The 27,385-nt window shown below is 30.9% G+C and overlaps 1 protein-coding gene and 1 long non-coding RNA gene across 2 annotated transcripts in view; one reads left to right on the top strand and one right to left on the bottom strand.

Moving 5' to 3' along the window:
- The window catches only part of LOC126551559 (uncharacterized), a 21,695-nt gene extending 3,698 nt beyond the window's left edge, over window positions 1–17,997 (top strand). Inside the window, exon 3 of the long non-coding RNA XR_007605487.1 lies at window positions 17,165–17,997. This is a non-coding gene — a long non-coding RNA (uncharacterized LOC126551559). The remainder of the gene's footprint in view (window positions 1–17,164) is intronic.
- LOC126551557 (G-protein coupled receptor Mth-like) lies at window positions 1,323–27,385 on the bottom strand. Its single transcript, XM_050205270.1, has 6 exons — window positions 26,752–27,385; window positions 18,008–18,552; window positions 9,416–9,494; window positions 7,338–7,516; window positions 3,974–4,148; window positions 1,323–2,252 (listed from the first exon to the last, which is right to left on the bottom strand). Exons 1-6 carry the CDS (start codon window positions 27,342–27,344, stop codon window positions 1,967–1,969), a joined length of 1,857 nt encoding a protein of 618 aa, XP_050061227.1. The 5' UTR covers window positions 27,345–27,385; the 3' UTR covers window positions 1,323–1,966.

The raw sequence follows: 27,385 nt of genomic DNA, 5'->3' as shown, positions 1-27,385 counted from the left end.
TCATACAGTGGATAATAAGGTAAATAATTATTATTTTTCAAAAGTAATTCATTATAATGATTTAAGTTTTCGATATCGTTTGATAATTCTGATGAATTTAATCACGTTAGCAGCATTTGTACACTTATCTACTCGTTATTGATCCAAACAATCTAACAATTACAAACAGTTAGGGTTTTTAGGTAATTTTAAAAAATAATTTTTTATTTATTTTTTTCATTAAATAAGTTTTTATTATAACTCTCTGTATACAAATTTGGGCGATTGTAAATTGCGTCCACGGTGAACAGGTATTAAAAATAGTAAAGTAAATTGCACTCGGTATTTTTAAAGTATAAATTTCTATTTAATTGCGCTCATAGTATCTATAAGTGACCTTGAATTCATCAATATCTATTTTAAACACTTTTACACATTTATTTGTTTATCATTCAGTTTTTGCACCAATAAGTATACAAAAGTGTTTAAAACCATTATGATATTACAATACAATGACTTTACATATATTACGACTACTAATATTTTAGAACGTATTCTTCTTATTTTTACTATTTTATCATTATTTACTGTAAATTAACCTAACTTCAATAAAAAATTAAATTTACAATTTTATTAAGTAATTAATTTATTACAAGCAAACTAAGCAATAAGCAACTTTTTGGAGGACAGTGATAGTCGCCTTCTCGTGGTGTCTTTTAGGTAATACTGAATGACTATCATAAAAATAATATTTCTATGGGGCGCAATTTAATACGTAGAAATTTATATCTGAAAAATACCGGGTGCAATTCACAATTTTTATGCTTCGTTGAGCGTAATTTACGTTTGTCCACAAATTTACATACGTGTCTAAAAGTGTATATTGTATCCAATGTTAATGTTTTGAAATTTTAAAGTGCTATCAAAAAAAAAAAAAAAATGAATAATATAAATTTTATTTAAATCTATAACATAAAAAAGCTTATTTCTGAAATAGTACCTACATGTGCAACTATATATAAGGTTGAAATTGTATTGCAACGACTATTGAATTCACTCCTAATTTTAATTAACTAAATATTTATACATTTTTTGTAAAACAATTTATTATCATAGAAAAATGTAGAATGTATACCTAATAATAAATATGTAAATTATACATTCTGTTGTAACAAATTATGCTCTATAAATGTCACAACATTTAAAATTTAAAGTAAACACATATTCTATAAATATATTTTTCGTATGACATTGTATTATTATGTTTAAAATTAATTTTTTTAAAGGATATGGTTAATTATTATTTTTTCATTAGTATTATTTCATAAATCTTAAAATGACGGTTTAGTTTGCAGTTGAATAATTATTAATAACACCATTTAATATTCACAATATTATTTTTACTACAGATACAAATAATAAACGTAACAAATAGCAACATTATTATACTTAAAATGTATTTGTGTAAAAATTACAATAAATTAAAAAAAAAAATAGTTATTAAAAATAATAAAAAGTAAGCATCTCAGCATCTCATAATTTATGCATGATAATAGCAAATATACATGATTAATGAATGAATAATGGTATGAATTTGTGTAATTGCATCTATGAAATTGTAGGTAGCACAAAACTTGATACTTAATTTCTTTAAAAAATTATTTTTCATAGTATATTAGAAGTGAATAAAAGTGAACATTTAGAATCAAGAAAACTATTAATTAAAAAAATTAACATTTTTTTTTTTATTTTATTAGGTAAGATTTTTTTTAAATATACATATAATAATTATGTACCTACTTATTTAGACTGTAAGTAAATTATTTAAGTAAAAAATCTGATAAATCGAATTTTATGAATATTAATTATTATTTTATTTTTATAATGATAATACAAAATGAAAATAATCATTTTTCTTTGCTTGAAGGCTTAAAGTGTTAACAGTTAATATTTCATAATATGAATATGTGTATTATACATATTGCATTTAGAAATCGTTATAACTTTTATGAGCACTGCCGCTTTGTGACGACCCAGAGATAGTATTCATTTTTGTCGACTCACTGTGATCCATAGAACCTCTAAACTTTTTCCGTAAGCTTGTAATTACTTTGCGTTTGGCCACAAATATAATAAATATCATCACGCCCTGTAGTGCGTTAATTTCATCTAAAATGTGCCATATGAACCAATCATTTTGTAAGATTTTAGATAGTATCTCGAATGTCCACGGAATTCCCATAACCAGAAATAGTTTAACGCTCATTACAAATCTGTTAAAAAACAATAAAATAAAAGTTATTCTAAGTCAAATGAAAAGTTCTTAAGCGCTATTTGACTTATTATGTAAAAATTGTTTGAAAGATTTATATTAAACAGTGCAGGAGACTAAAACTAATAATTTTAAGAAAAATTAATTAATTAATAAATAACATAGTTATATGAGGACTTAGAAAAGTAATTAAGCTTATATTAATGAATAATGATAAATCCAAAGAATTATTAATTAAGTTGTAGTTAAAGAGATCATCAAAGAATAAGTAATTAAGTTGAGATTAAAAATAACAAATCTGATGTGTACCTAAGGCTCAAAAGTTGTAAAAGTTGCATTTTTTTTTATTAAGCTTTAGATTTATAGTAGACCAAGTTAGATTGGTCCTTTACAATGACGATTTTAAAAATTGAAAATGTATATTTTGCATATTTTTTTATTTTTGTTTAAAAAGTAAATAATTTATACATATTTAATGTTTTCTAATAAAAAATTAACGTTTTTATTTTATATCTTACGTAGGTATTTCAGTATACAAATTCAAAAATACTAAATATTTATTTTTATAATAATTATTTAGCTACAGTATTTTTTTTTAGTTTTATAATAAACTAACATTGAGAACTAATCTAAAACTAGTTCTGTACACATCATTGAGTATGATACACATGAGTCATTTAGATGTTTTTTTTTTATTAATTTAATAAAATAATTTCTAATATGATTGATGTATATAAATATATTATATTAAATTATATTTTATATTAGTATAATTCTAATAATAATGGTGATGTATAAAATTATAAATTTTTTATACTTAAGGTTTATAACAGCTTTTTTAATGAGTATTTTAATTTAATTTTGTTATGAAGACATGTCTATTTACATTTTTTAAAGAACCATTCTAACAAGTGACCACAGATAAATGTGCTGAATTTTTAATTACATCAAGATTTAAAATATTTATGATTCAAATGTCGTTTATTTTTTTATAAAAGACACATTTTCAGATGAACTATAGTGTCAACTATACTCAAGTTGCATGGTTTGGCTCATGACGTTTATACCGAAAAACTGTCACTTACATAGCAAATAATTTTTCATCAATTAAAGTTTTTGAAGAATATCGAGTGCCAATAATATTACTAATATTGTTTATTACTTGTATATAATTTTTTTTCTTTGTGCATGGATATTTAAAAAAAATCTATTGCCATTTTTAATATCAATTGTGTATTTTGTTAGTTTTAAATATTTTAAATTTTAATAAAATATAAGTAGGCAAGTAGCATTGCCTTCATCCCACCACGTGTAATCTATTTTGAATTGAAATAGTTTATTGTGAAAAATAAATTTTTACCTACGGGCTACGAGTATTTTAAATCGCGTGAGTATTGAGTTATTTGGAATGAACCATTTTTTTTTTTTTAAATACAAAATATTATGTATGGAGACAGTGAATTTTGAACTTTTAAAAATGGTAACTTCATTAAAATTAGATATAATAAAAAAAATTTCATTAATAAAAAAATATTAAACATAGATAAAATATTAATAAAAAAATTTTTTAACTAGACATTAAAATTTGGCAGACATGTCACCTTTATGATCACATTTTAATCATTATATGGCTTTTATACTTTATAGGTTCGCCATCTCTGGTTTAGATACCTACCTGATGTATGTAATGTATAATGTATATCTAACATTTCATTTACTTACTTTTCTTTGTCAACAAGAAATCGTTGTGTTTTTGAATCGGATCGTTTGAATTTATTGAGTTCAGATTTTATTCTTGAACAGTGAATAGCAGTTAGCACGAACAAAATTAAATTGGCTGACAACATAACAGATACGGGTAGTATGAAGAAAACTATAACTCCGTAATTAGTGCTGTCTAAAAAAAAATGAAAAAATGAAGTATTTATTAAAAGTTATATGTTTGTAAGTTATATAAGAATACAATATAGGTACATATTATTTAATATAGACATCCAGCTGCGCCGAAATTATAAACTTAATACAAACATCCATAGCTTATTATTATTATTTTTAAGTCTAGTGATAGGCTTTGTTGCCTGTTACACCACCCAATTATTAATATCTTAACTTGTTTATTAATTGTATAGTACTTCAGTTGGATAATTGCATTATAGACAGACTAAAAATGTAAACCTTTTATAATGGATTATATTATGGTTTTGTCTTAAATGTCCTGACGTAAGTAAAATGGCATTTAAGTAAAGATGCTTTATTTGTTTACGTAATTATGATTTATATAGCTAGGTATAATAAATATCTATAATGAATTCAACAAAAAAATTTTCCACAACCATAAAATTAAGTTATTAATATAATGGAAAAGTGTTAATAGAAAATAAAATATAGGTTAATTATAAATATTTTCTAATCAAAATATAAATATTACATATAGCTATCAAGAATTATTATATTGATGTCAAAAATTTCAAATAAGTCATTAATTATAGTTTATAGGTTATGTTGTCATTGATAAAATATGACGTGTTTCATCTTAAATATATTTTTTAAAAATTTAACTAAACTTTTGTTTTTATTTCAAGTTTACAAGTTAATTTACTGTTATATATAGTTAACTCATTTAACTACTAAAATAGAGGTGTAGTATATTAAGTACTTTTCACGGGAATAGAACAGCTTAAAAATTGATACAAAATATTTTAGATTCTGAACGGAGTGATGAATGTATTGATTTTACAATGGTGTATGTGTTTTTTGTGTGTGTGTGTCTGTGTACAGCATAACTAGTCGAAATAATGCTTCAATTTCAAACTTTGAGGGTGGTTTCCGATTTTCGATTTTTATGCGAATTTTTTTTTGAAGTGTTGATAAAATTTTTTTGGTCGAGTCTATTGCTTAAAAACTTAATACAAAGTTTCTCATAAGTTAATCTTATAGTGATTTAAAATGTATAAGAATATATAGGCAACAATTTTTTTTGTTATTAGCATTTGAAGTCAAAATCATGAATATTTGCAAATTATTTTGTAGGTATAATTCATAAAAAATATTGCATAAGTAGCTAAGAGTTGAAAATTTAATACAAGATTTTTCATAAGTTTAGCTTACAATAGTTATAAGAGGACTTAAATTTTGGTGTATTCAGGCCGTTAAAACATAAACCTCCTTTTTCACCAACCACTGGAAATTATATCCTAGGCTGACAAATCATTTTCGTTCAGAATCGTTATTTGTATACTGACTATCATTGGATTCAAATTTAACACTTTTATAATATATGTATAATAATGATCCATACGGCATCTAATGTACAGCAGAGCGGTACCCATTTACTCGTTTTTTTTTGGTTTTTATTAGAAATAAACAATCTATACGATTTATGCACAATAACTAATAAGTTTATGTGGTAAGAGTAATAATAGAACATGAAATGTTGAATAAAAAGCCATCCATTGATGACCTTGGCTTGAATAATTATATTTTATACGTATAATTTTTTTTTATATATACAAATAATATGTGTCGTTAAAAATTGTCTTTATATATTTAAGTTGGTGATTGCAGAAGGTCACGTGACATCACTTCCTTTTTTAGCCTGTACTTACGATTTCCTAGGAGTGTTAGAATTGAAAGCTTTCTGACAACAGGATTTTGATGAGATAAAAGTCACCTGTGAAAGCGCGAGTAAAAAAATAAATTGCTGTTTTTCGTTAATAATTTTCGGATAAAAATCGTTACATAAAGTTATTAGTGTTGCATTGAAAAGTCGTCAAAGAGCCAAGTTTTAGTACGTTTAAATTTTATTTGTGTTAGATTTTTTGCAGATCCCTAGAGCTGTATACCATAAATTCATATAGGTTTGAGGAGAGTTTTGTAAATTAGCAGTTTGACTTTTAGATTGGTATTATTATGTTGGATATAAGAGGACTGAGTATATGCATACAGGCGTTGAGAGCCAGCTAGTCTTTTGATTCGAATGGCTGCTCCATGTTAATCGTTTGTCAAAGTTGAGCCAAAAATATTTGACTGTATCAGACCTAGGAATTGGAAAGTTGTTTGATATAATGATTAGATAGGTATATGCACATACAAAATTATTTAAAACAAAATATTATTTTTAATTTCGATTTTTTGGGGGAAACACATTTGTATTCATTTGGAATGAAAATTTCTGTTCAAACTAACTACAGTAGTTTTAAAAGATTAGTATTTTATTCAAAACACTTTTCTTGATTTGTATAAAATAATAAATAATTCGTAAAGTAATAATTGGTAAATTTTCAAAATTCTTATTATTTGCTCATAAAAATATTTTTTTTTAATTACTTTGTACGTTCAATAGTCAATACATATATACTATAGATTTCTTTAATAGCAAAATGAAGTTTAAATATTTTTGTTGGAACAATATTCATGCATTATGACGTATTGGTATACTATTTAAACAGAAACCATCGTTTAGATGTTTCTTAAATAAATTCTTAAAAACACATTGTTATTATATATTTTTAAAGTTTATTATTTATTTATATTTTTTTTTATATTTTATGATATTATATTTTGGACACAGTCCAATTACTTCCTTGTCAGCCAACAGTATTTAATGGTAAAAATGTATATAGTATTGGCCTGCGTGTTGTAATAAATAAATGCGAAATTTGCATTTAATTATTTATGTTATTTAATAATACCGTATAGATACAACTTTTACAAATATTTTTAGATAATTCGTCATCGCAAACCTCAATTAGTTGCTTATGATTTTGTCCAGATTTCGTGTGGTATGATGGTTAACAACAGGTGTAGGTGTGTCGAATATTATGTATCAAATATTAATCATATATTGATTTATTATTTATTCATTTCTAATGAAAGAATATTTTATGATTTTATTTAAATATATACTCGTATATATATTATTCGAATTATTCCTATAATATGATTAAATTATATTGTTATTAAATAATATTATGTACGTGTACAATGTACATACCTATTATCTAATTAAAATGTCGAAAATTTAAATAATAATAATAAAAAAAAAATGTTAAAGTAAATTGTTTTTAAAATAATTATGCGAACTTACCAGAAAACCAACAACTACGAGTTCCAATATCAGGTGCGAATTTCCGTAGCGATTCGTGGTGTGAATGTTGAAATAAATAACCAGTAGATACACAAATACTTGATAATCCCCAACAGTAAATATGGTATATAATGGTACGTATTGATATAGATGAATTTTTGTTTATTGAATTGTTGTACCTAGATTAAAAATAAGTTGAAAACATTATGAGCAGTTCTATGAATTCTTATTAGTACTTTTAGATTTTAGAAGCACTATCATATTATAATTTATGATATACTGGTATAATACAGGTATATAATACTACCTATAAGCAAGAGCTTGAAATTAAAATAAAATTGTTCAATATTAATTTAAATTTCGTTTATTTGTTGATTTAAAATAATAATATATTGACTTTATTATTTTATTATTTTTATATTATTGCATACTTATAACATTTTTTTTTGATTTGTTATCGTTTTAATATATTTAGGTACAATAAATTTTAACTTTGATTTCTACCTACGAGCTGTACTTTTGTCGTTACGCATAAATTCATAGGCGCCGACAGAATTTTTTTTAGGGGGGAGGGCAATGTTAGGATTCGAAGAAAAATATTATAACTATATTATTTTAAAACATCTACTTTTTTTTTGTATTCGTATATATATTTTATTTTGTTAAAACTTACAAGTATAGGTACATAAATATAGATAAGTTAACTTTCTAAACTCTCAAAAAGAAATCGTAATCGTCTCGCACTCTTACGAAACGATCAACAATTTCATCTTACAATTTGTTATTTCTAATTAAGTCATTCACTATAGATTTATTCTCCCAATATCATGAAAATCGATGTTTGAAAAATCCTAAAAAATTAATTATGTAATTTAAATCAGGGATGGGAAACGTTTTTAAAAACTTTATTTAACAAAAGAAAAATTAAAAACGAAAACAATTATTAAAAATAAAACAAAAATTATTATTTATGACTCGTTTTTTGTTATTAAATTACCTACTGGTACTTATTAATTTCTCACATGGCTTTAAAATTATAATTTATATTTTTGATTATTAATTATTATGGACGATTATACATTTATTTGATTACAGCACGATAAATAACAAGTTCTAAGGTAGGAGGGGAAGCAAAAATATTTTACATATACATATAATATATTTCATTTTTACTGTTATAGTCATGATAAGTACTTTTATATATCTATATATTATTATATATTATTATTATTGTAAATATATAATATATTATATATTATTATATAGGAGTATGAAATATTTTTTATTTATAGGTAATCTCTAATCAATGTTTTGTATTTTGATGACTATTAAAGTTAATACATATTTACACATGCATAGAGAAACTCACTCAGGCGACACTTAGGTTAGATAAAATCAGTATAATCAGATATAATAAATATTATATTTTTGGGGAAAAGACTTAATACCAAAATAATAATATTATAAGTGTCGCACAAATGAAAAGTGGTACATAGTATAATATGTTACACTTCATACTCGTAAGGATAAAGAAAAAAACTTATACATGAAACGAATATAAAGCAATATTTGTTCAGTTTTGTATTGAACTATCGAAATCAATGTCAACAATTTATTATAAACTACAGTTTATTTTATAACAAGCTTCCAGTGACGACAACGAACAGCAATAAGTAATGACTGTTAGGTATACGGCATAAGCATGAGATAATATGTCGTAATGGCGTCAATGGCGAATATTACGCAGTGTAATTTATTATGAATTTATGAATAACTTGCGTCTTCCTAGCACGGCCATCATTCTTTCCAACAATATACGCCTGCAACACGATTCTATAAAATTTGTGAAATCATTCTGTATCACAACGTACCCAACTAACAAGATAATATTATCATCAAAATACAATTGTAAAATTTTATACAATTTTTGGATGTCATTTTTTAAAGTCTAGACAAAATTATTTATGCCTTTTTTTATATATATAATTTGGTGCTTCTAGTTTATAATTTTGAACACCATATAAATATACATGCTAGACATTGTTATATCTTATTATGTAAAAAGTTAATTTACATACCTTAACATCCAGTAAATATCGAAGCATATTACATTTAACCAGCAAAATGTTGTCAAAAATGCAAATAATGTAAAATAACCTAAAATTATACTTTCAATTAATTAAAAACACATAAACAAACAACATTAATTAATTATAAATGTATGGAAGCCAAAACATAAATGACAGTAAGAAAAATATTAATTGCAATAATTCAATTAATTATTGTTTAGTTTTTAGAATTTCATATTAACTTATTATTAAGTCTAAACTAATCTTACAATATAGCCTAACCCTGCATGGATCTTCAACCTTTATCGAGGTAGATTGAATTCGCATAGCGGTTAGAGAGGAAAAAAAGGGTAAAGAAAATTTAAGAAAGATAAGAATAATTTCATTGATTGTGGTTTATGGTAATAAATAATCACTCACAATTTATAAAATATTAAGCACTATATTACTGTGATATGTATGTACAAGAATGAAATATAACAAACAAATACCAATTACGCGTACAATATTACTGCGAACTGAACAACACGGTAAGTCGCGATACGTAGTCACTGACGGAATGAAAATTGAGCATCTGATCAGCTGGTATTTATAGGCTCCGCTTTGTTCTAGAACATCCCCGAGTATACTCTAGCGAGACCATCGTGGAATATTCTAGAACATGGGTTTTTCCTATTGTACGCTGTCGACATCGTAAATAATTTGGGCGGCTCGTTGTGTATTGTTCACGTCGCCACATCACCCCCCTACCAGTGATGGAGTCAGCAGGAACTTATTTGAAGACGTTCGGGGAAATGGACTCTTCTACCGGAACGCGTTTTCCTGTCTTTTGTTTCTGGTGTCGGTTCTTCTGTTTTTGGTTCCTTATTTGCGATAGATTCGGGTGTGGCATGTTTCATGTTTCTGGAGCTAACCTCCTCGTGTATGTCATCAGCAATTATGTAGGCTGGTTTCAGTCTATCAATAGTCACTGTTATCTTTCTCCCTTTCACGTCAATGCAGAAGGTTTTCCGATTGCGACTTACAACTGGGTATGGGCCGTCGTACGGCATTTGTAGACAGTTTTTCGGTCCATCATGACGAATAAACACTTGTTTGGAGGTGGCGAGGTCCTTAAATATGAAATTTTTCTTTTCTCCGTGGCAGGTTCCATTTACCGGTTGTATCTGGCGAATCTGGTGTCGAAGATCCTTGATGAACTCTGCTGCGTTCTCAAACTTAGCGTCATCTGATCTTGTTGAGAGAAATTCACCAGGTAGACGAAGTGGTTCTCCGAATACAAGTTCTGCGGATGTGGACTTCAGATCCTCGCGCCAAGCTGCTCGTATGCCTAATAAGACTGTTGGGAGTATTTCAGTCCACCGTTTGTTCTGGTGACATTTGATAGCGGCCTTAAGCTGTCGATGGCTTCGTTCTACCATACCGTTTGCTGAAGGGTGGTAGGCCGTAGTCCTAAGGTGATTTGTACCAGTCAAATATCCTAGATACTTGAAAAGGTTTGATTCGAATTGTCTCCCTTGATCAGTCGTTATAATAAGAGGTGTACCAAATCTTGAAATCCAATGTGTATAAAATGCTCGGGCGACAGTCTCTGCTTCTTGGTTCTCCAAAGGTATCACTTCCGGCCATCGAGTAAATCTATCGATACACGTAAGGCAGTAGCGGAATCCTTCTGAATATGGCATAATGATGAGGTCTAAATGTACATGTTCGAATCTTTGTGATGGTTGAGGGAATGAACCAAGTGGTGCTGAAACATGACGTGTTATTTTAGCTCGTTGACACTCGATGCATGCTCGGGCCCATTGTTTACAGTCCTTGTTGATAGAAGGCCATACAAACCGTTGTGTTACCAACTTGGTAGTGGCTTTTATGCCTGGATGTGAAAGACGATGGACAGTATTAAAAGCAGCACGTCGAAAAGATTTTGTAATGAAAGGTCGGGCGGTTGGTGTCATGGTGTCGCAAAACACAGGAACATCCATGCCGGGCATTTGAATTTGCTTAAGCTGTAGTCCAGTGTCACTCCGTAAATACGTTTTTAATTCGTCGTCTTCTTGTTGAGATTTAGCCAGGGCAGTATAATCCAGTGTATCCGAAAGAACTTCCACTCGAGAGAGAGCGTCGGCCACGATGTTCTGTTTACCTGGCACATATCTTATGTCTGTAGTAAACTGTGAGATATAATCTAGGTGACGAAATTGGCGTGGTGAGCACTTTTCAAGTTTCTGCTGAAAGGCGAAAGTGATGGGTTTGTGGTCAGTGAAAATGGTAAAATTGCGAGTTTCTACCATGTGTCGAAAATGTTTGACAGCAAGATAGATAGCAAGGAGTTCACGATCGTAGGCTCCGTATTTAGATTCAGTTACTGAAAGTTTTTTTGAAAAGAATGCGAGAGGCTGCCATCCCGTGTTGACGAATTGTTGGAGAGTCGCGCCCACTGCGGTGTCAGAAGCATCACTTACAATGGCCAATGGTGCATTGTCGCGAGGATGAGCAAGTAACGTGGCTGAGGCAAGTTTCTCTTTACAATTTTCGAAAGCAGCAGTAGCTTCAGGTGTCCAGTTGATAGGAGTTTTGCCTTTGAGATTGGGAACCAGTAAGACGTTCAATGGTGCTTGTGCTTCTGAAGCTCCGGGTATAAAACGTCGATAGAAGTTTATCATACCCAGGAACTGTCGTAACCCTTTTGCTGATGTCGGTTTCTTGTATTTCAAGATGTCGTCGATTCTGTCAGGTAAAGGACGTGTGCCATCTGTGGAAATAAGGTAACCTAGGAATTTGACTTCTTTTTGTCCGAAAATGCACTTGGAAGGGTTGATTACTAAGAGTATTCACGTAACCGATTGAAAATGATCTGTAAGTGCTTGATATGTTCTTCTTCAGAAGTAGAAGCTACCAGTATATCATCGATATAACTGAAACAAAACTCAAGTCCACGGAGTACTTCGTCAATAAAACGTTGGAACGTCTGAGCTGCGTTTCTGAGTCCGAAAGACATAAAAGGAAACTCGAAAAGTCCAAATGGTGTTATTATGGCCGTTTTATTGATATCTTCCTCTGCTACAGGAATTTGATTATAGGCTCTTACCAGATCGATTGTTGAGAAAATGTTTTTTCCGTGAAGGAAGTGTGTGAAATCCTGGATGTGACGAACTGGGTAGCGGTCTGGGATAGTTCGAGTATTAAGTGCACGATAATCTCCACAGAGTCGCCATGCGTCCGTAGTGTTCTTTGAAACCAGGTGGAGTGGTGAAGACCAAGGGCTTTTAGAAGGTCGAGCTATACCCAAATTTAGCATAGTCTCAAACTCCTTTTTGGCTCCCTTGAGTTTGTCAGGGGCTAGACGCCTTGGTTTACACGCGACGGGAGATCCTGGTGTCGTCTGGATGTAATGTTTGGTGTTGTGTTTGATGTCCTTGATTACTCCAACAGGTCGGGTTATCTCAGGATACTCCTGTAATAAGTCATGGTACCTTGTCGTTCCGACAACTGTTTTGATGGATTGTATGTCGCATTTCGCAGCTTGACCCTGTACAGTGAGTTGCGTGAGACCGTCCAAGAGACGTTGATTACGTATATCTACCAAAAGATTATAATGGTTTAAAAAATCCACACCAATGATAGGCTTGGATACATCCGCGACCACAAATCTCCAAGTGAAAACTCGACGAAGTCCGAAATCAAGAGCAAGTGTAATAGTTCCGTACGTAGCAATGGTCGTCCCGTTGGCTGCTGATAGGGAGTAGTCCGATTTATCTCGTTGACCTTGAACCACACTGCGTGGGTATACACATAAATCGGCTCCAGTGTCAATAAGAAATTGTATTCGTGAGACACGATCGGTTAGAAATAGGCGGCGTGGAAATGGCATTGGCTCACTGGCCGCCATCAGTGATTGCCTTTCTAGTTTTCCGACTTATATGTACATGGCTTTACACATTTCTGGGAGTTGGATCCAAAACGCCAGTGATACCAACAGATTCCATTGACACCGTGTGAATTACGACTTCGTGATCGAGATCTTGAACGATGGGCACTAGGATCGGGGCTTCGCCCACGTGCAGGACGGGTGTTGATCTCAGCGATTTCTTTTCTCAGCGCCGTGATTTCCTGATTAATCCCTAGCGCTAGCTGTGAAAGCTTAAGATTTAACGTAGCTTCCAGAGTATTACTCACAGTTGATTCCGCGATCTGAGGTAGCATAGGACCAGACGCGTCTGCAATATTATCTGCGTGTGTTGCAAGGTCCTCGAGTTTGCAGTCCTTGACGATCGCAAGCGCTACCTGAATACTTTTCGGTAGTCGGCCCATCCACAGCGTTTTTAACAGTGTTTCAGGAATGGAGGTGTCAGCTAGGCTTTGAAGATGGCGTAAAAATTGCGATGGTTTTCTATCACCCATTTCGACCCGTTCCAATAGTTGGCGAGTTTTTTCTTCTTGGGATGCGCTGAGACGTTTGACCAATTCTTGTTTAATTTTTACGTACCTGTTTTCCGATGGTGGTGCCATTATGATATCTTTCACTTCAACCGCATATTTGGGTGGTAATGCGCCGACAACATACCCAAATTTCGTACTGTCGATCTTGATACCTGCGCTGGCAAAACTTCCCTCGACCATGGCGAACCAAAGTTCGGGATCCGAAGAAATGAACTCGGGAATTTTCACCGCGACTCTTGCTACTGACGATTCATTGTTTTCCATCACGTCGAGGTCACCAATTTGTGGTTTATGGTAATAAATAATCACTCACAATTTATAAAATATTAAGCACTATATTACTGTGATATGTATGTACAAGAATGAAATATAACAAACAAATACCAATTACGCGTACAATATTACTGCGAACTGAACAACACGGTAAGTCGCGATACGTAGTCACTGACGGAATGAAAATTGAGCATCTGATCAGCTGGTATTTATAGGCTCCGCTTTGTTCTAGAACATCCCCGAGTATACTCTAGCGAGACCATCGTGGAATATTCTAGAACATGGGTTTTTCCTATTGTACGCTGTCGACATCGTAAATAATTTGGGCGGCTCGTTGTGTATTGTTCACGTCGCCACAGATACCTATGACATAATCTATTGGGAGGTACGCATCATCCTTACCAGAAAATGCATGGTTGTTGTAATTTCATACAATCAAAAACGCGTTATTATAATAAACCCAAATTACTCATGGCTAATCTCGGAAATTATTTGGCCGATTTTAATAAAAGTTGTATCAATAAATTCTATGAGACGCATTAAGTTTTTTAGCTACTTTTTACTTACCTTTTAAATTATGCTGCTAAAAAATTGTTCGATGAATTTTATTTTGACTCTCGACAATTTAATATTAATTTGTTTGTTTGTATAAATTACCATTGGTATACACATATGTATACCTATTACGATTACAATTATTAGAAATATGGCATATTTTTCGATTGTTTTTTATACATTATATAATTCCCTCAATTAAAAAGGCGTTAGAATGATTATATTTAAAAAATAATTTACCACGAGAGCTGATTATTGTTCACAACTTTTAACTTTATGATTTATTAATTGTTTTAATTAGGTATAATAAATTTAATAACTTAAACAATTTTTATATTTTTTATGGTTTGCAGAACTAAAAGTGTTCTTTCTAAATTTTAATTTCTATGAATCTACTTTTAATTGAAAACTTTTTAAGTTGACTGCTAAGAAACTCTAATTATTATATCATGAGACGGCTGGTCGATAAATAATATTTAAAGAATATACTTTTGATTTAAGATTATCATAAGGTATGGGATTTTCTATTCAAAAATCTAGCATAAAAAGCTTAAGTATGAAAAATAATTACAACATTCTTTATTTTGCCATGATACCGTATAATTTTTAGTAATAATAATGACGGCGATTAAGAGAGAAATGGCTAATTAATCATTATTTAATATAACTAAAGTTTAAATTAAATTTTAACAACGCAATAATACTATTACTTATTAGCAATAATGTGATAGTGTATTATTGTGACATACAAAGATATTGTACATATTATAGTAGGTAGTTTTAGGTGTCATGGGACGTTTAGATTAGGAATTTAATCCACATAGAATAAAATAAATACAGCTTTATTTTAAAATGAATAAATAGTTAGGACAAACCAATTCAAGAAAATTTGTGTTTTGTGAATTTATGAAAACGTTGAATATAATAATAAAATATTTTACAATTCAATTGATCAATCCTCAAAATAATTGTTCAAAAATTCATAATATAGTGTTATGGTATCTAGCACATAATTAGTTTGACCAATAAATCATTTGTTTCAGTATACAGAGTAACTCAATAAAATACAATTTCTAAAAATCTAGTTTTTATAGATTATGAGTGATAGAATAAGTAGCGTGTTTTATTAACGATATTTATCCGCGTGATAGAGTTAAATAAGATTTCGATTTTCAATTCTGTAAAATGATTTATTCGAATAAATCCTATTGGTGGTGGTGGCATAACCTCATAAGTCATAACACATCATTTAGGTACATACGTGTACGATTCCATAACAAAATATTTTGGTCATAATATCTCCAACAAACCAATCCTAATTCAAAATATTTTACGTAAATATTTATTTAAAGCAATTTAACTAATTATTTAAGTTGTGATTATGAGTACAATAATCGCACTTCACCTAAATTCTAAGGTGATTGTATGTTTTTTGTTATTCGTGTTATGAATCAAGAAATAACTGTTTTTACTTTTTTTTTTTTTTGAAACTTTCAAAAATGTTAGAATTTGTTCTAACAATCACTGCAGGAAACAAAAAATTGAACTTAAATAGTTGAAGCAACTCAAAAATAAATCGTTAATATATTTAGATGACTAGACGAGTGATTAAACTTGTAAGAGGTTATGGCAGATCTATTAACTAATAAATTATATTTAATAAATTTAATGAATTGCGCATAATTTGGCATTATACTTATAATAGGTTTATATTTTATTTTTTTTTTGTAAATTTTTAAGTAATAAATTTAAAAATGTACCTATTTTATTACTTATTAGCACATTTTTTTTTACAATACGCATTTTTGAAAAGGAGAATAGATTGTTTTCATAAATTTTAATATATTAAATTATTTATTTATGCTTGTTATTTAAATTATTTCTTATAATATTCATTTATGAACAATAGTTGTTTTTGGTTAATTTAAAACTAATTAGCTAATAGTTATTTACGATATAAGTGTATTTGTAGGTGGTATTCGATGGAAGTTATTTTCATGGAAGTTTATTGTTATAAGCACAACTATATGGTAAAATTAATTAAAAATATAATTTAGTTTGTAAAAAAATGCTAGATTATATTTTTGTGACATCTTATCGCGGTACTATATTTTGTTGGAGATACTATGACCGGAATATTTTGACGTGTCACTCTCACGTAAACATTAAAATAATTGCCCATCCAATAACCCTAATAAACGGAGTGCTTCCACCCCCATTGAGCTGTTCTAGCGTATCATAATACACATTCGCACGCGAGTGTCGACAGGTATAATATAATGTATAATATTATAATAGCTCAACAGGACGGGGACACCGGTGACAGTGGCGGGGCGTAATAATTATTATTACGACAGCTGATGATACTGATGACTTTTTAGCCTTAGACGATATACGTACTTTTCTGTCTAAATATAATAATATTGTGTACCTACGTTTAGGTATTCATTTGACTAATATCTAATTTGTATTTTTTTTTATTTTCAGGTAATTTTTTTTAAAACCGTTTCCGGGCCAGCTTTTCCGTTGGATATTAATTATTGTTATGATTCACAAAATCGTATGATAAATAAAATAACGTTTATATATAATTAGAGTTGAGAACTTCTAAGTTCTAGTACTTAAAAATCTAAAAATATGCATGCACTTGAAAATGAAGAAATATGCGCTTAAAAAATGCTCTAAAAATAATATTTTATTTTATCATTTTGCCTAATTATAATGCGTATATTTATATAGAGAATCACTAAATTCCGACACATCACTTTTTAAACGAAAATCCAATAATTGTTTATTCCTTTGGCGTATTTGAAAACGAAAAAAAAAAAATTACTAAAAAAGTTTTGAATTACCTATTACGTGATGAAAATATTTCACACAGCGCGTGCAATGATAAAACGAGTACGCGCCAAAACATGACGGACAACTAAAGTTCACTTCCCATCGGCGTATTCCCGGCGTGGTCAGATAGTAAATTACCTAACCGATAGTAAAAATAATATTTTTAAATCGAAAATTTACAAATATTTTGTTCTTTTTCGTCTAAGCTAGTTGAAAAGAGCTTATTTCGAAAGTCGCCAAATACATGTTCTTAATTTTTGTTATACACCCAAATGCGCATTAATATATGCAAAATAAAATTTTAAATTCGAGCGCCTGCACGTTTGTCGATCACTAGAATTTCTCTACGATCTTTCTGGAAAAAAAAATATGAAAAAACCAAAAGTCTTCGACCCTATATTATAATATTGTAATACATATTATGGTCTAATTATTATAATAATTATAATAAATTATTGCAGTTATTAAAACAACGACGATTTTACGTACCGAACAACACGCACGGATGGCCGTCGATGGCGTCCTGCTTCCACTGGACGGTCAGCAGGCAGACGAACGCCACTAGCAGGCAGGCGACGTAACACATGACGTAGTAGCCGTGCACGTTGCGCAGACCGGACAGCGTGGCGTACACGAGCAGCGTGACGGCCAGGCACACGACCGACGGCACGAAACCGGCCAGGACGACGAAGTACTTCCAGCTGCCGCGCGTGTCCACGGCCGCGGTGGCCGGCCCGACGTCCGGCACGCACACGAACGCCTCCACGGTGACGGCGACGGCCGCGGCCGCTGTGGCGTACTGCTCCACGCAGTATTCGGTGGCCGGCAAGAGGGCGCCGCGGCCGTCGGCGCGCCGGTAGACGCGGCCGTCCACCGTCAACGCGAACCCGCCGTCCACCATGTCCCGGTTGGCGCACGCGAGCCGCGCGTAGTACGGCAGCACCGTGACGTTCGACCGACCGGCCGGCCGGCCGTCCGCGTCCGTCTCGTAGGCGGACAACTCGAACGGCGTCTCGCTCTTCGTGCACCCGCCGCTAAAACACAGTGCAAGACACGACGTACGTTATAATCAATGCGCACGATATTCGTACGAATAACTATATAAGACGTAAAATATAATAGAGGTATACTTATTGAAGTTAAACTTCTTTACGCACAGTGGCGTATTTAGGCACAGGTCCTATAGGCCCGGGCCTAGAGCGGCGACATTGGAAGGCGGCAAATTTTAACGATTTTTTTTTACAAAATTACAAAAAGTATTTTTCATTTGATGAAATCAAATTTAACTAATTTTTCGTTTACTCAAAATTAAGTAGCTATCTACATGAACCTACTATATTATACACATACGAAACACAGTACAAACCAGTAAGTTAGCTGGTTAGGTTGAAAAAAAAATTTAAAGTTTTAAATATAATTAATTTGTAAATTGCAAAAAAAGATATTACGTGTAACTAATTTAATGTTCATTAGAAATGTTTCTTTTATTAGGTTAGGTTATAAAATTATAATATAACAAATTGTGTATTTAAATATGTTTTATAAGTATTTTTTAGAAAGGATGGGGGGGGGGAAGCGGCGAATTGGGAAGTGCCTATAGGCGGTAAAACCTTAAATACGCCACTGTTTACGCAGGGTAGTGAGGAAAAAAAATCGAACGGGCGGCCGTACGAACGTGAACACGTGCATGACGTATCGTGTTACTATAGTAAAATTATTATTATTATTATTATTTATTTGCAATTTTCATAATTGATCTCAGATCTAGTGTTGAGTCCGTTTTCATTGATTTATGTGTGTCAACTGAAGATTATAAGACTATAGATTTTGCAGAACTATAGTATTCTGATTCAGCACCTCTCATAACTTTATTGCGAGACAAATTCAGTTTGCAATTGAATCCGACTACTATACCGATTGAGCAAAATGATAATAATCATTCATTAGAAAAAAAATCTAATTTACATTTTCTTTTTTTCTTTATTATCCTCATTACCTCAGTCTATCCGTGCCTTTTTTTCTTTTTCATACTCACTTACGTGGTGTACCGTTCAAAATAAGTTTCACTGCGCGTACTGGTAACACACCCATTTTTATTATATAAAATAGAACAATAATTGTGAATTGCTGCAAAAAATTCGATTTTGAAAAGTTTAAGGTCGTTTACAAATGTCGACGTTTTCGCCGTTTCTAAACGATATAACGAACGTTATAATATGTCGGGAGTAAAGTGTAAAACGCAGCTTATTGCCATTGCAGAAATATGCCACGGTTCGACTTTATTTTATAGGTATACATATACTAAACTCTAGAACCGAAATCGAGCGAGTTCTATACTCGATCTGCGCGTAAATGCGTTTTGTCCACCGTTCGTGAGAGAGGAAAACGACACACGTCGCGCGTTATAACCGCGATATTTACAGTATCTACCGCGGTTATGACTCGTGATATTTAATATATCATGACTCCGTAACGTATACGCAGGGCCGGCCTTAGGTTTTTCACTGCTCTAAACAATATTTTAACATTTCTATATATATGTATAAGTACTAGACGACAATAATAATAAAAATAATTAAAAGTCGATTTTTTGCGGTCGAAATTCGCCGCTATCGCATCGGGCCGGCCCCGCGTGTACGTGTTTTACGCATTATCATCACGACACATTGCGTTATTAACTGGATTATATTATTATCTGTGAAAATGCGTGAGTGCCTAACTGCGGTAGAAAACCGAATACAACAGAAAAGTCGGGTTGAAAACGCTCTAACTCTCGAGGAAGAACGAAAAATAACGCGATCGTTCATAATATTATTTTTTATTATTACGCGTTATTTATGATTTGATAAAAACTGCTATAATATACGATGTGTACAAATACAGTACGTACATGTGTATAGATACGCTGGCCGCACGTGGACTTATCGTTTAGATAAACTTGTAGTATATATCGATTATCACAATATACGTTATGTACACAATATTTTGTGTGTTTAATGTACTCTAGTAATAAATTGCAACAAAAATGAAAAAAATCGGTACGTCGGCCAATACGACATATTATTATGACCGTTCGGGTACATCATCGATTGACGCGTGTTGACGTTCAAATAATAAAGATTTCGTGTAACACGCATAGACTCGGATAATCGAGGTTCTATATTATGAACGAGCATAACATACATGTATATATATATACATATATGCTACAGTTAGTGTAAAATTCCGTTATTTTATGAACTAATAGTATAGGCATAGTTCATGAATTACCTTCGAATGTTGGTTAAAGTATGAAGTAATACACACGAAAATCATACTTTAACCGGTTAATCCATACAATTTTAGTTTGAATATATTATAATATTTAATTTATTTTTAATTTAATTAATTATTTATTTATTCGCGCAAGGCTGTATTGTGGCATTTAGAGTTGCTCAAATCTTTTTTTTCCCACAAACACAGTAACACTGTTGTGACTGTAAAACTATTACTAAACGATAATCTTATATAATAACACTGTAAACGTACATGAACGTTTCCTATTGACAGTCGAGCGATAATTTATATTTGATACGAATATACCGGACCAAGACTAAAGACAAGACATCGTACGGGTAACCCAACGTTATATTAGTGAACGGTTATGAATTTTGATATTCTATATGATTTACGAAGTGATGAAAGATAATGTATAAAATAACTAGTTAAAATATAAATATAATTACCTACACGTTTTTATTTATTTCACAAATTACCTAGGTATTTCATCATAAACTATTCGATTCAACACTTTAACTGTAGCATATTATATATAATATATATTATGTTATGGTAAAATCAAACTATTTTGTGTATCCTATAGCTTTTACCGATATACGTACTTATACCGTAACATATATGATATATTATACACTATACATCATAACACGATAGACGCAATTTAAATTTCTTCTGGAGGAAAAGGCTTAACGAATGTGTTTGAAGCCTCCTTTTAGTTTATAATGAACATTTTTTTATTTTTTACATATTATTGACATTATTGTCTATCCTACAATATTCACACACCCATCAAAAAAAATATTATTTACAACTCCTAATAAGAAACGGTAATAGGAACTATAGCGCTATCTAAAATGAAAAGGAAAATGAAAATGGATACCTAATATTATTATCGAATTAATAATTATACAATAATATAAATATCGATTTTTTGCAATTTTTAAATTTTTAAATAAGTTATGACTTATAAATTATGATTATATTTATATTTTAGTTGTTGAAGTTGGTACTCATCATAACTCGTTTAAAAAACAATGATTAATGATAGAACATCTTTTTACCTCAAAGTTTAATAATACGTAGATTTATTTTAATATTAAAGTTAACAGCACAAAAGGTTTAGGTTAAAGGCATAACATAAAATCGGTTTTATTTAACACAAATACTATTTTGTATGTTTGTAAGATAAAAACAACATATTCAGCTATTCAAGTATAACGTCTTCTTAACGTGACATCAAAGCACCATGTTTTATTTTTCTCTCTCTATGTGAAGCACAATATAGAAGGTTAGGTTATGATTAAAATAAAATAAAACTTATGGCGGCGCCGCGACAGTAATGCGAAAGCAGTTCCCGCGACGTCGTCGATTCCAAACGGAAAAAAAAAATTTTAAATTTAAAATTTAGTTTTCTAAAAAAATTTATATTTTTCATTTTCAACCTTCTTAGAGTGCCAATTAAGTACAATTTACTACCATGTTTCAAGATGCAGCATTTTTAAAACGTGTAGATACACACACACACACACAGTAAAAAAATTACACATTATTGAAAAATCAATATATTCATAGTTTCACAAAATCCAAAATTAGGTTACAAGTATTTTGGAAATTATTTTATGAAGTTTTTGCTGAGGGAATAACCTATTAACTAATATAAGATTAGATGTATCTTTTAATAAAAATAAAATAAATAAGAGAACGAGAAGTAATGACAAAATCGTATCCAAGCGTGGTGCGAGATTTGCTTTTGGATAAAAATAAAAATTAATTATTGCTTGATTTCCAATATTATATTTTTAATATTTTATAAATATTGAAATAAATTTAGCAATTATAAAATTATTAATATCCATTATATATTTATATGTAATAAACTAATAAATTAATTAAAATGACAATAATATCTAATTTAAATTGTAGGTACTTATTGATATTTGATGGGAAACTAAATTGTAAATATTTTGAATTACATTTAAGAAAGCATCGTGATTTAACAAAATAAAATAAAGTATAGGTTTGTACAGATTTGAAAATATTAATATTTTATTTTGAAATTGAACAAAAATTTAACATGAACTCAAAATAATGAAATCCTGAAAAATCCATAACATTACGTTACTTAACTATGAAATGTACTCGTGTGGTTTTGTTCTTTACGGTATTTATACATTTACTCGGTAAAACTAATATATTTAGGTAGGCACTTACATAGAACAAACAATTATACTTGTATCACATGTTTATGAAACATGATGATATTTTTCTTTACTTTTTGTGTTCATTACATCGAAACTTGGGAGTAAATGTAAATGTTTACCGATAATTTATAGTTCTGTACATAATACAATTGGTAGACACTGTATATATACAATACATAGACTAGAATATGAAGTTTACCAACTAACGGTAAAATTAATAAAAAAAAAACACTTTTACTAAATTCTCTTGAACAATTAATCCCTGAGGATTTTAGACTTTTTCTTATTCACATTGGCTAATCCTAGGATGCCTATACAAAATTCAAAATAGTAAGTTTTATATCGAATGCAGAGTTATTTATTAATTTCATTATAGTTTTGTCTTTTACAATTAATAATACTTATAATGCGTAGATCTTATAGAATACATACCTACAAACAATGGTAGTAAAAGTAGTCCGAGCTCTATTATTATGATCAAGAAAATAGGTTTGATATGGGTTCAATAATTTTACAAACACAATCGGATAATATTGTATTCAAAACTATAACTATGCCTAGTGTTATTGTGTTATACGAATAAAATCAAAACATTATCATAATAATAATTCAATTCAACTGTATTTTCAAAAATTTCATATGTTGTATAAAATATTTTCAAACATATTGCATGTTCAATGTTTATAATAGTATCGTTAGACATTTACGTGTATAAAAATGTTACATGTTCAGTATGTATCTACAATTTATATAGGTACCTACTTACGAATTATGTTTATTAGACGAATCATACGCCAACACTTTCGAATCCGTCGATCGTGTTTTGTTTTATATTTAATAATTAAATCGAGTACCTACATGATAAGTATACACACCATAATTCAAAATATTCTATTTTGATTTTATTTTTGTGTCTTCATTTTAACTTGTTTAAACCATCTTTATTTTAATTATAATTACGTTTGTGCAATAACGTTGTTTAAAAGTAAATATGAGTTTAGTGAATAATAAATTTAAATTTAAGTTGTAGTAAAAATATTATTATAACGAAAAATATCTCAAAAAATGACCAGTAGAAAAAACTTTTTTTATTGCATAGAAACCACTAAACCGCATTACATATGCAATGTAAAATATAATCTCATTTTACATAATATATCAGTGTGCAATAATAAAACACAGTATGCTATGATTTTTAATATGTTTAACCTAACCTCGAGGGATCTGGTAGTATAGGTACTCGTTCATTTTTTAAAAATATACATATCAAAATGTATATGTAATATGTATATAATATTATGTTAGATAAACTTGCAGTTGGTTACTATCAAATCATCCTTTTATCCCGTGTATTCATATTATAATCAAGACGTACTGTGGAAAATAATAGAAAAAGGGGCGTATCTTGTAGGAGATAATTTAATGCTACTTCATATCCGACCAGAATTCCCTTATTTAAGTATTTGAATATATTAAAGAAACGCACTGCAATTGTATACATATAATAACTGACGTGTAATATGCACGTGTGTTACCGTTTTGGAAACGTATGCAATCTGTTATTTAATAATTTAACGGATTGCTCTAGGTAAAGTAGGTATTTATATTAAAATTAAACTACATTCAGGAATAATAACAAATTTTACACTTAAAATATTTTTCACAAAATTTAGGATAAAATGAAAATTTACACAAAAAAGATGGGTAGGTATATAAAAAAATTAACAATTTCAATATAAAAAATATAAAAATATAACAATATTCGTTGTTATAAGATATAGTTTGTTTATTTAAAAAATTTAATTAATTTAATAATTGCCTAAACTTGAAATGTGAAATAGTGGAATAACAACTATTTATTATTACAAGATCGAATTTGGTAACATTATGAATTACGTAATACATCATTCTTATATTTTGTATTTTAATTGTATCATATTATTATGTTTCATTATCTATGCAAAATAATAAATGTAATAGTCGAACCTAATATCGATAACGAAAACGACACCAACTAATTCACAATTGACCGAAATCTTATTTTATCTTAACTATACTTCCGATGAACAGGACAGTATAATATTATACCAATAGGCAGTAGTGAAAACAATCGCTTGGAAATTATTTAATGCCTAATCGAATTATAAATTATACGGTTTATTGTCTTTATTTTATTAAAACATTAAGTATCAAGATATTTTACGAAATAACACATTTCATATTGTAACATTAACACATAATATTATAACGAAACAGATTAAAATATTTTTGTTTTATAGTATTCTTTCTTTAATACATTAAATTTAATAATATTTTATGCTTAAAGTCATAAGACTTAAACAACAAAAATGTATAATTATACATATAATATAATATTATGTTCAGCAGTTTAACTAGTTAAAGTGCGCTTTAATGAACTTTATTCAAGAACATACTATGTTTTGTATGTTTTTAACATTTTTGGTCTATAAAATATGCAGACAGTTTTATTATTTTCTATCGTCAGTTGTTGGGAGTAGAGTGGTTATAGTATGATTACTGTTTGTGCCGGTAAAATAGTTCACGGGCATCTTGGTTTTATTACGCTGCATTCCAAACACGTATCGTTTTGAAAACTATAGGTAGCTATTCTGTACAAATCATATGGTACTATTGCAGGTATACATTATTATAATATGCAAAAATAGATAAATGCAAAATAAAATAAGTCAACAATTTAGGGTTTCTTCTCAATCGTTATTATTATTATCCTTATTAACCTACTATTGGATTGTACTAACTATAAAACGCCTACAAAATTACAAAACGGAGCTTATAATATTATAATTAAGCCATTGACTGCAGATTCTTCGAGATTGTTATAGGCGAAAAATCAAAACTGAATTGAAAATAAAATAAACGTGACTAAGATAGACACTAGAAAAAGGCATGTCTTGTGTGCTGTTTGAATGGGTGGAAGAAAAAAATTTGAATTTCGTTTCAAATTTGAACCATTTTAAAAGTTTAAATAATATGTTTTATGTATTAGTAGTATAGTATAGTATATTAATAGTGTCCCTCCAGATTTCTAATACAACATGTCTACAAATACGTAATAATGCCTACCCTCGAATATTTCCGTACCGGACGTTATTTATTTAAATGACCGTCACTTAAGTTATTTTCAGTGGCCATAATATTATTTATTTATTTAAGCCAATATTAATTTTATGATCAAACTGAACAGCTATATAAAATATTTATCTATAAAAAAAAAATATCGTCAAGCTAAAATTTTTTAAAACCTTGCACATATTGTATAAAGCTGCGGCCGATTATTATATTGTACATTCTTTTGGTACACATAAGTAACTGTTACGCTTGTACATTAAGCGCGTGCACTGTCGACGGTGGCAGCAAATCTTATAGTACTTATTTTGTTGCCGTTTAATAGAAATACATTACCTTACATGTCTCAAAAAAACGAACTACCACTGTTAAAAATTAATGGATTCAAATCCACTGCTGTAAACACAGAATTCGAAAGCCTCGTTTTCTAATCGTTACAATAATTCTGAAAAACGTCAGGAAACCACTAAAATACACGCGCGCCTTCAAAATCTGCCACTCGGGCCAAGTATACCTACCTCGCATCCTTAATCTCCCCGACCCGACTAACCTAACCTTATACTCGACCCGCCATCTCCCGACCACTGCAGCCTCGTCGTAATAGCTGATACACTCGGTGTAACCGCGTGTACCGCGCGCACTTACTCGGCGACGATCATCCGGTCACCCTTGCAACACCTGTTGACGCACGCGTAACGGCCCCGGTACCGGCAGTACTGGTCGCGCGGCCGGCACGTCCTGGCCACCAGCTCATCGGACGGCGTCACGTCGAAGCAATAGCCCGACGGCAAGTCGACGGCCGACGGGTCCGCGCCGCCGCCCATCAGCCCGGACACCTCGGCGGCGGACACGTCGACCAGCACGTGCGCCGCGTCGCACTTTGGCGGCTCGTAATCGTAGCCCACCACCATCGCCGACCGGAAGCCGTCGAGCAGCCGTCGCGCCATCCGCTGCCGGTACTCGACGCCGTCCGCCGGCCCGCCGCAGAACCGCGCTTCCGGGTCGTACGGCCGGCCCGGCGGACAGCACTTCCGGACCGGCACGGCCGTCCGGTTGTCGCCGCACGTCGCGACGCCGATCGCCTCGACCGCGTGGAACGTCCGGTTCCCGTTCCGGCAGGACGCCGCCGCGCCGCCGTCGCAACAGACCGCGGCGTCGGCGGCCGACGGCGACCAGCCGACGGCGGCGGCGGCGAGCAACGGGACGACGGCGGCGAAACACGATCGGACGGTATACATCGCGCGTGCACACTGTTCGCGCGGCGACGGTGGTCGGTGGT

The sequence above is a fragment of the Aphis gossypii genome, chromosome X, assembly GCF_020184175.1.
Source record: "Aphis gossypii isolate Hap1 chromosome X, ASM2018417v2, whole genome shotgun sequence".
Classification (NCBI taxonomy): Eukaryota; Metazoa; Arthropoda; class Insecta; order Hemiptera; family Aphididae; genus Aphis; species Aphis gossypii.
The sequence above is the reverse complement of the archived record's forward strand: the minus strand, read 5'-3'. Positions and strand labels throughout refer to the sequence as shown.

Excerpts from the sequence above, each read along its gene's own strand:
- LOC126551557 (XM_050205270.1), bottom strand. The coding sequence starts at position 27,344 with ATGTATACCGTCCGATCGTGTTTCGCCGCCGTCGTCCCGTTGCTCGCC. Across the intron at positions 9,495-18,007 it reads CCATCCGTGCGTGTTGTTCG|GTTATTTTACATTATTTGCA; the intron begins GTACGTAAAATC and ends GTATAATTTTAG. Across the intron at positions 2,253-3,973 it reads TTTCTTGTTGACAAAGAAAA|ATTTGTAATGAGCGTTAAAC; the intron begins GTAAGTAAATGA and ends GTTTTTTAACAG.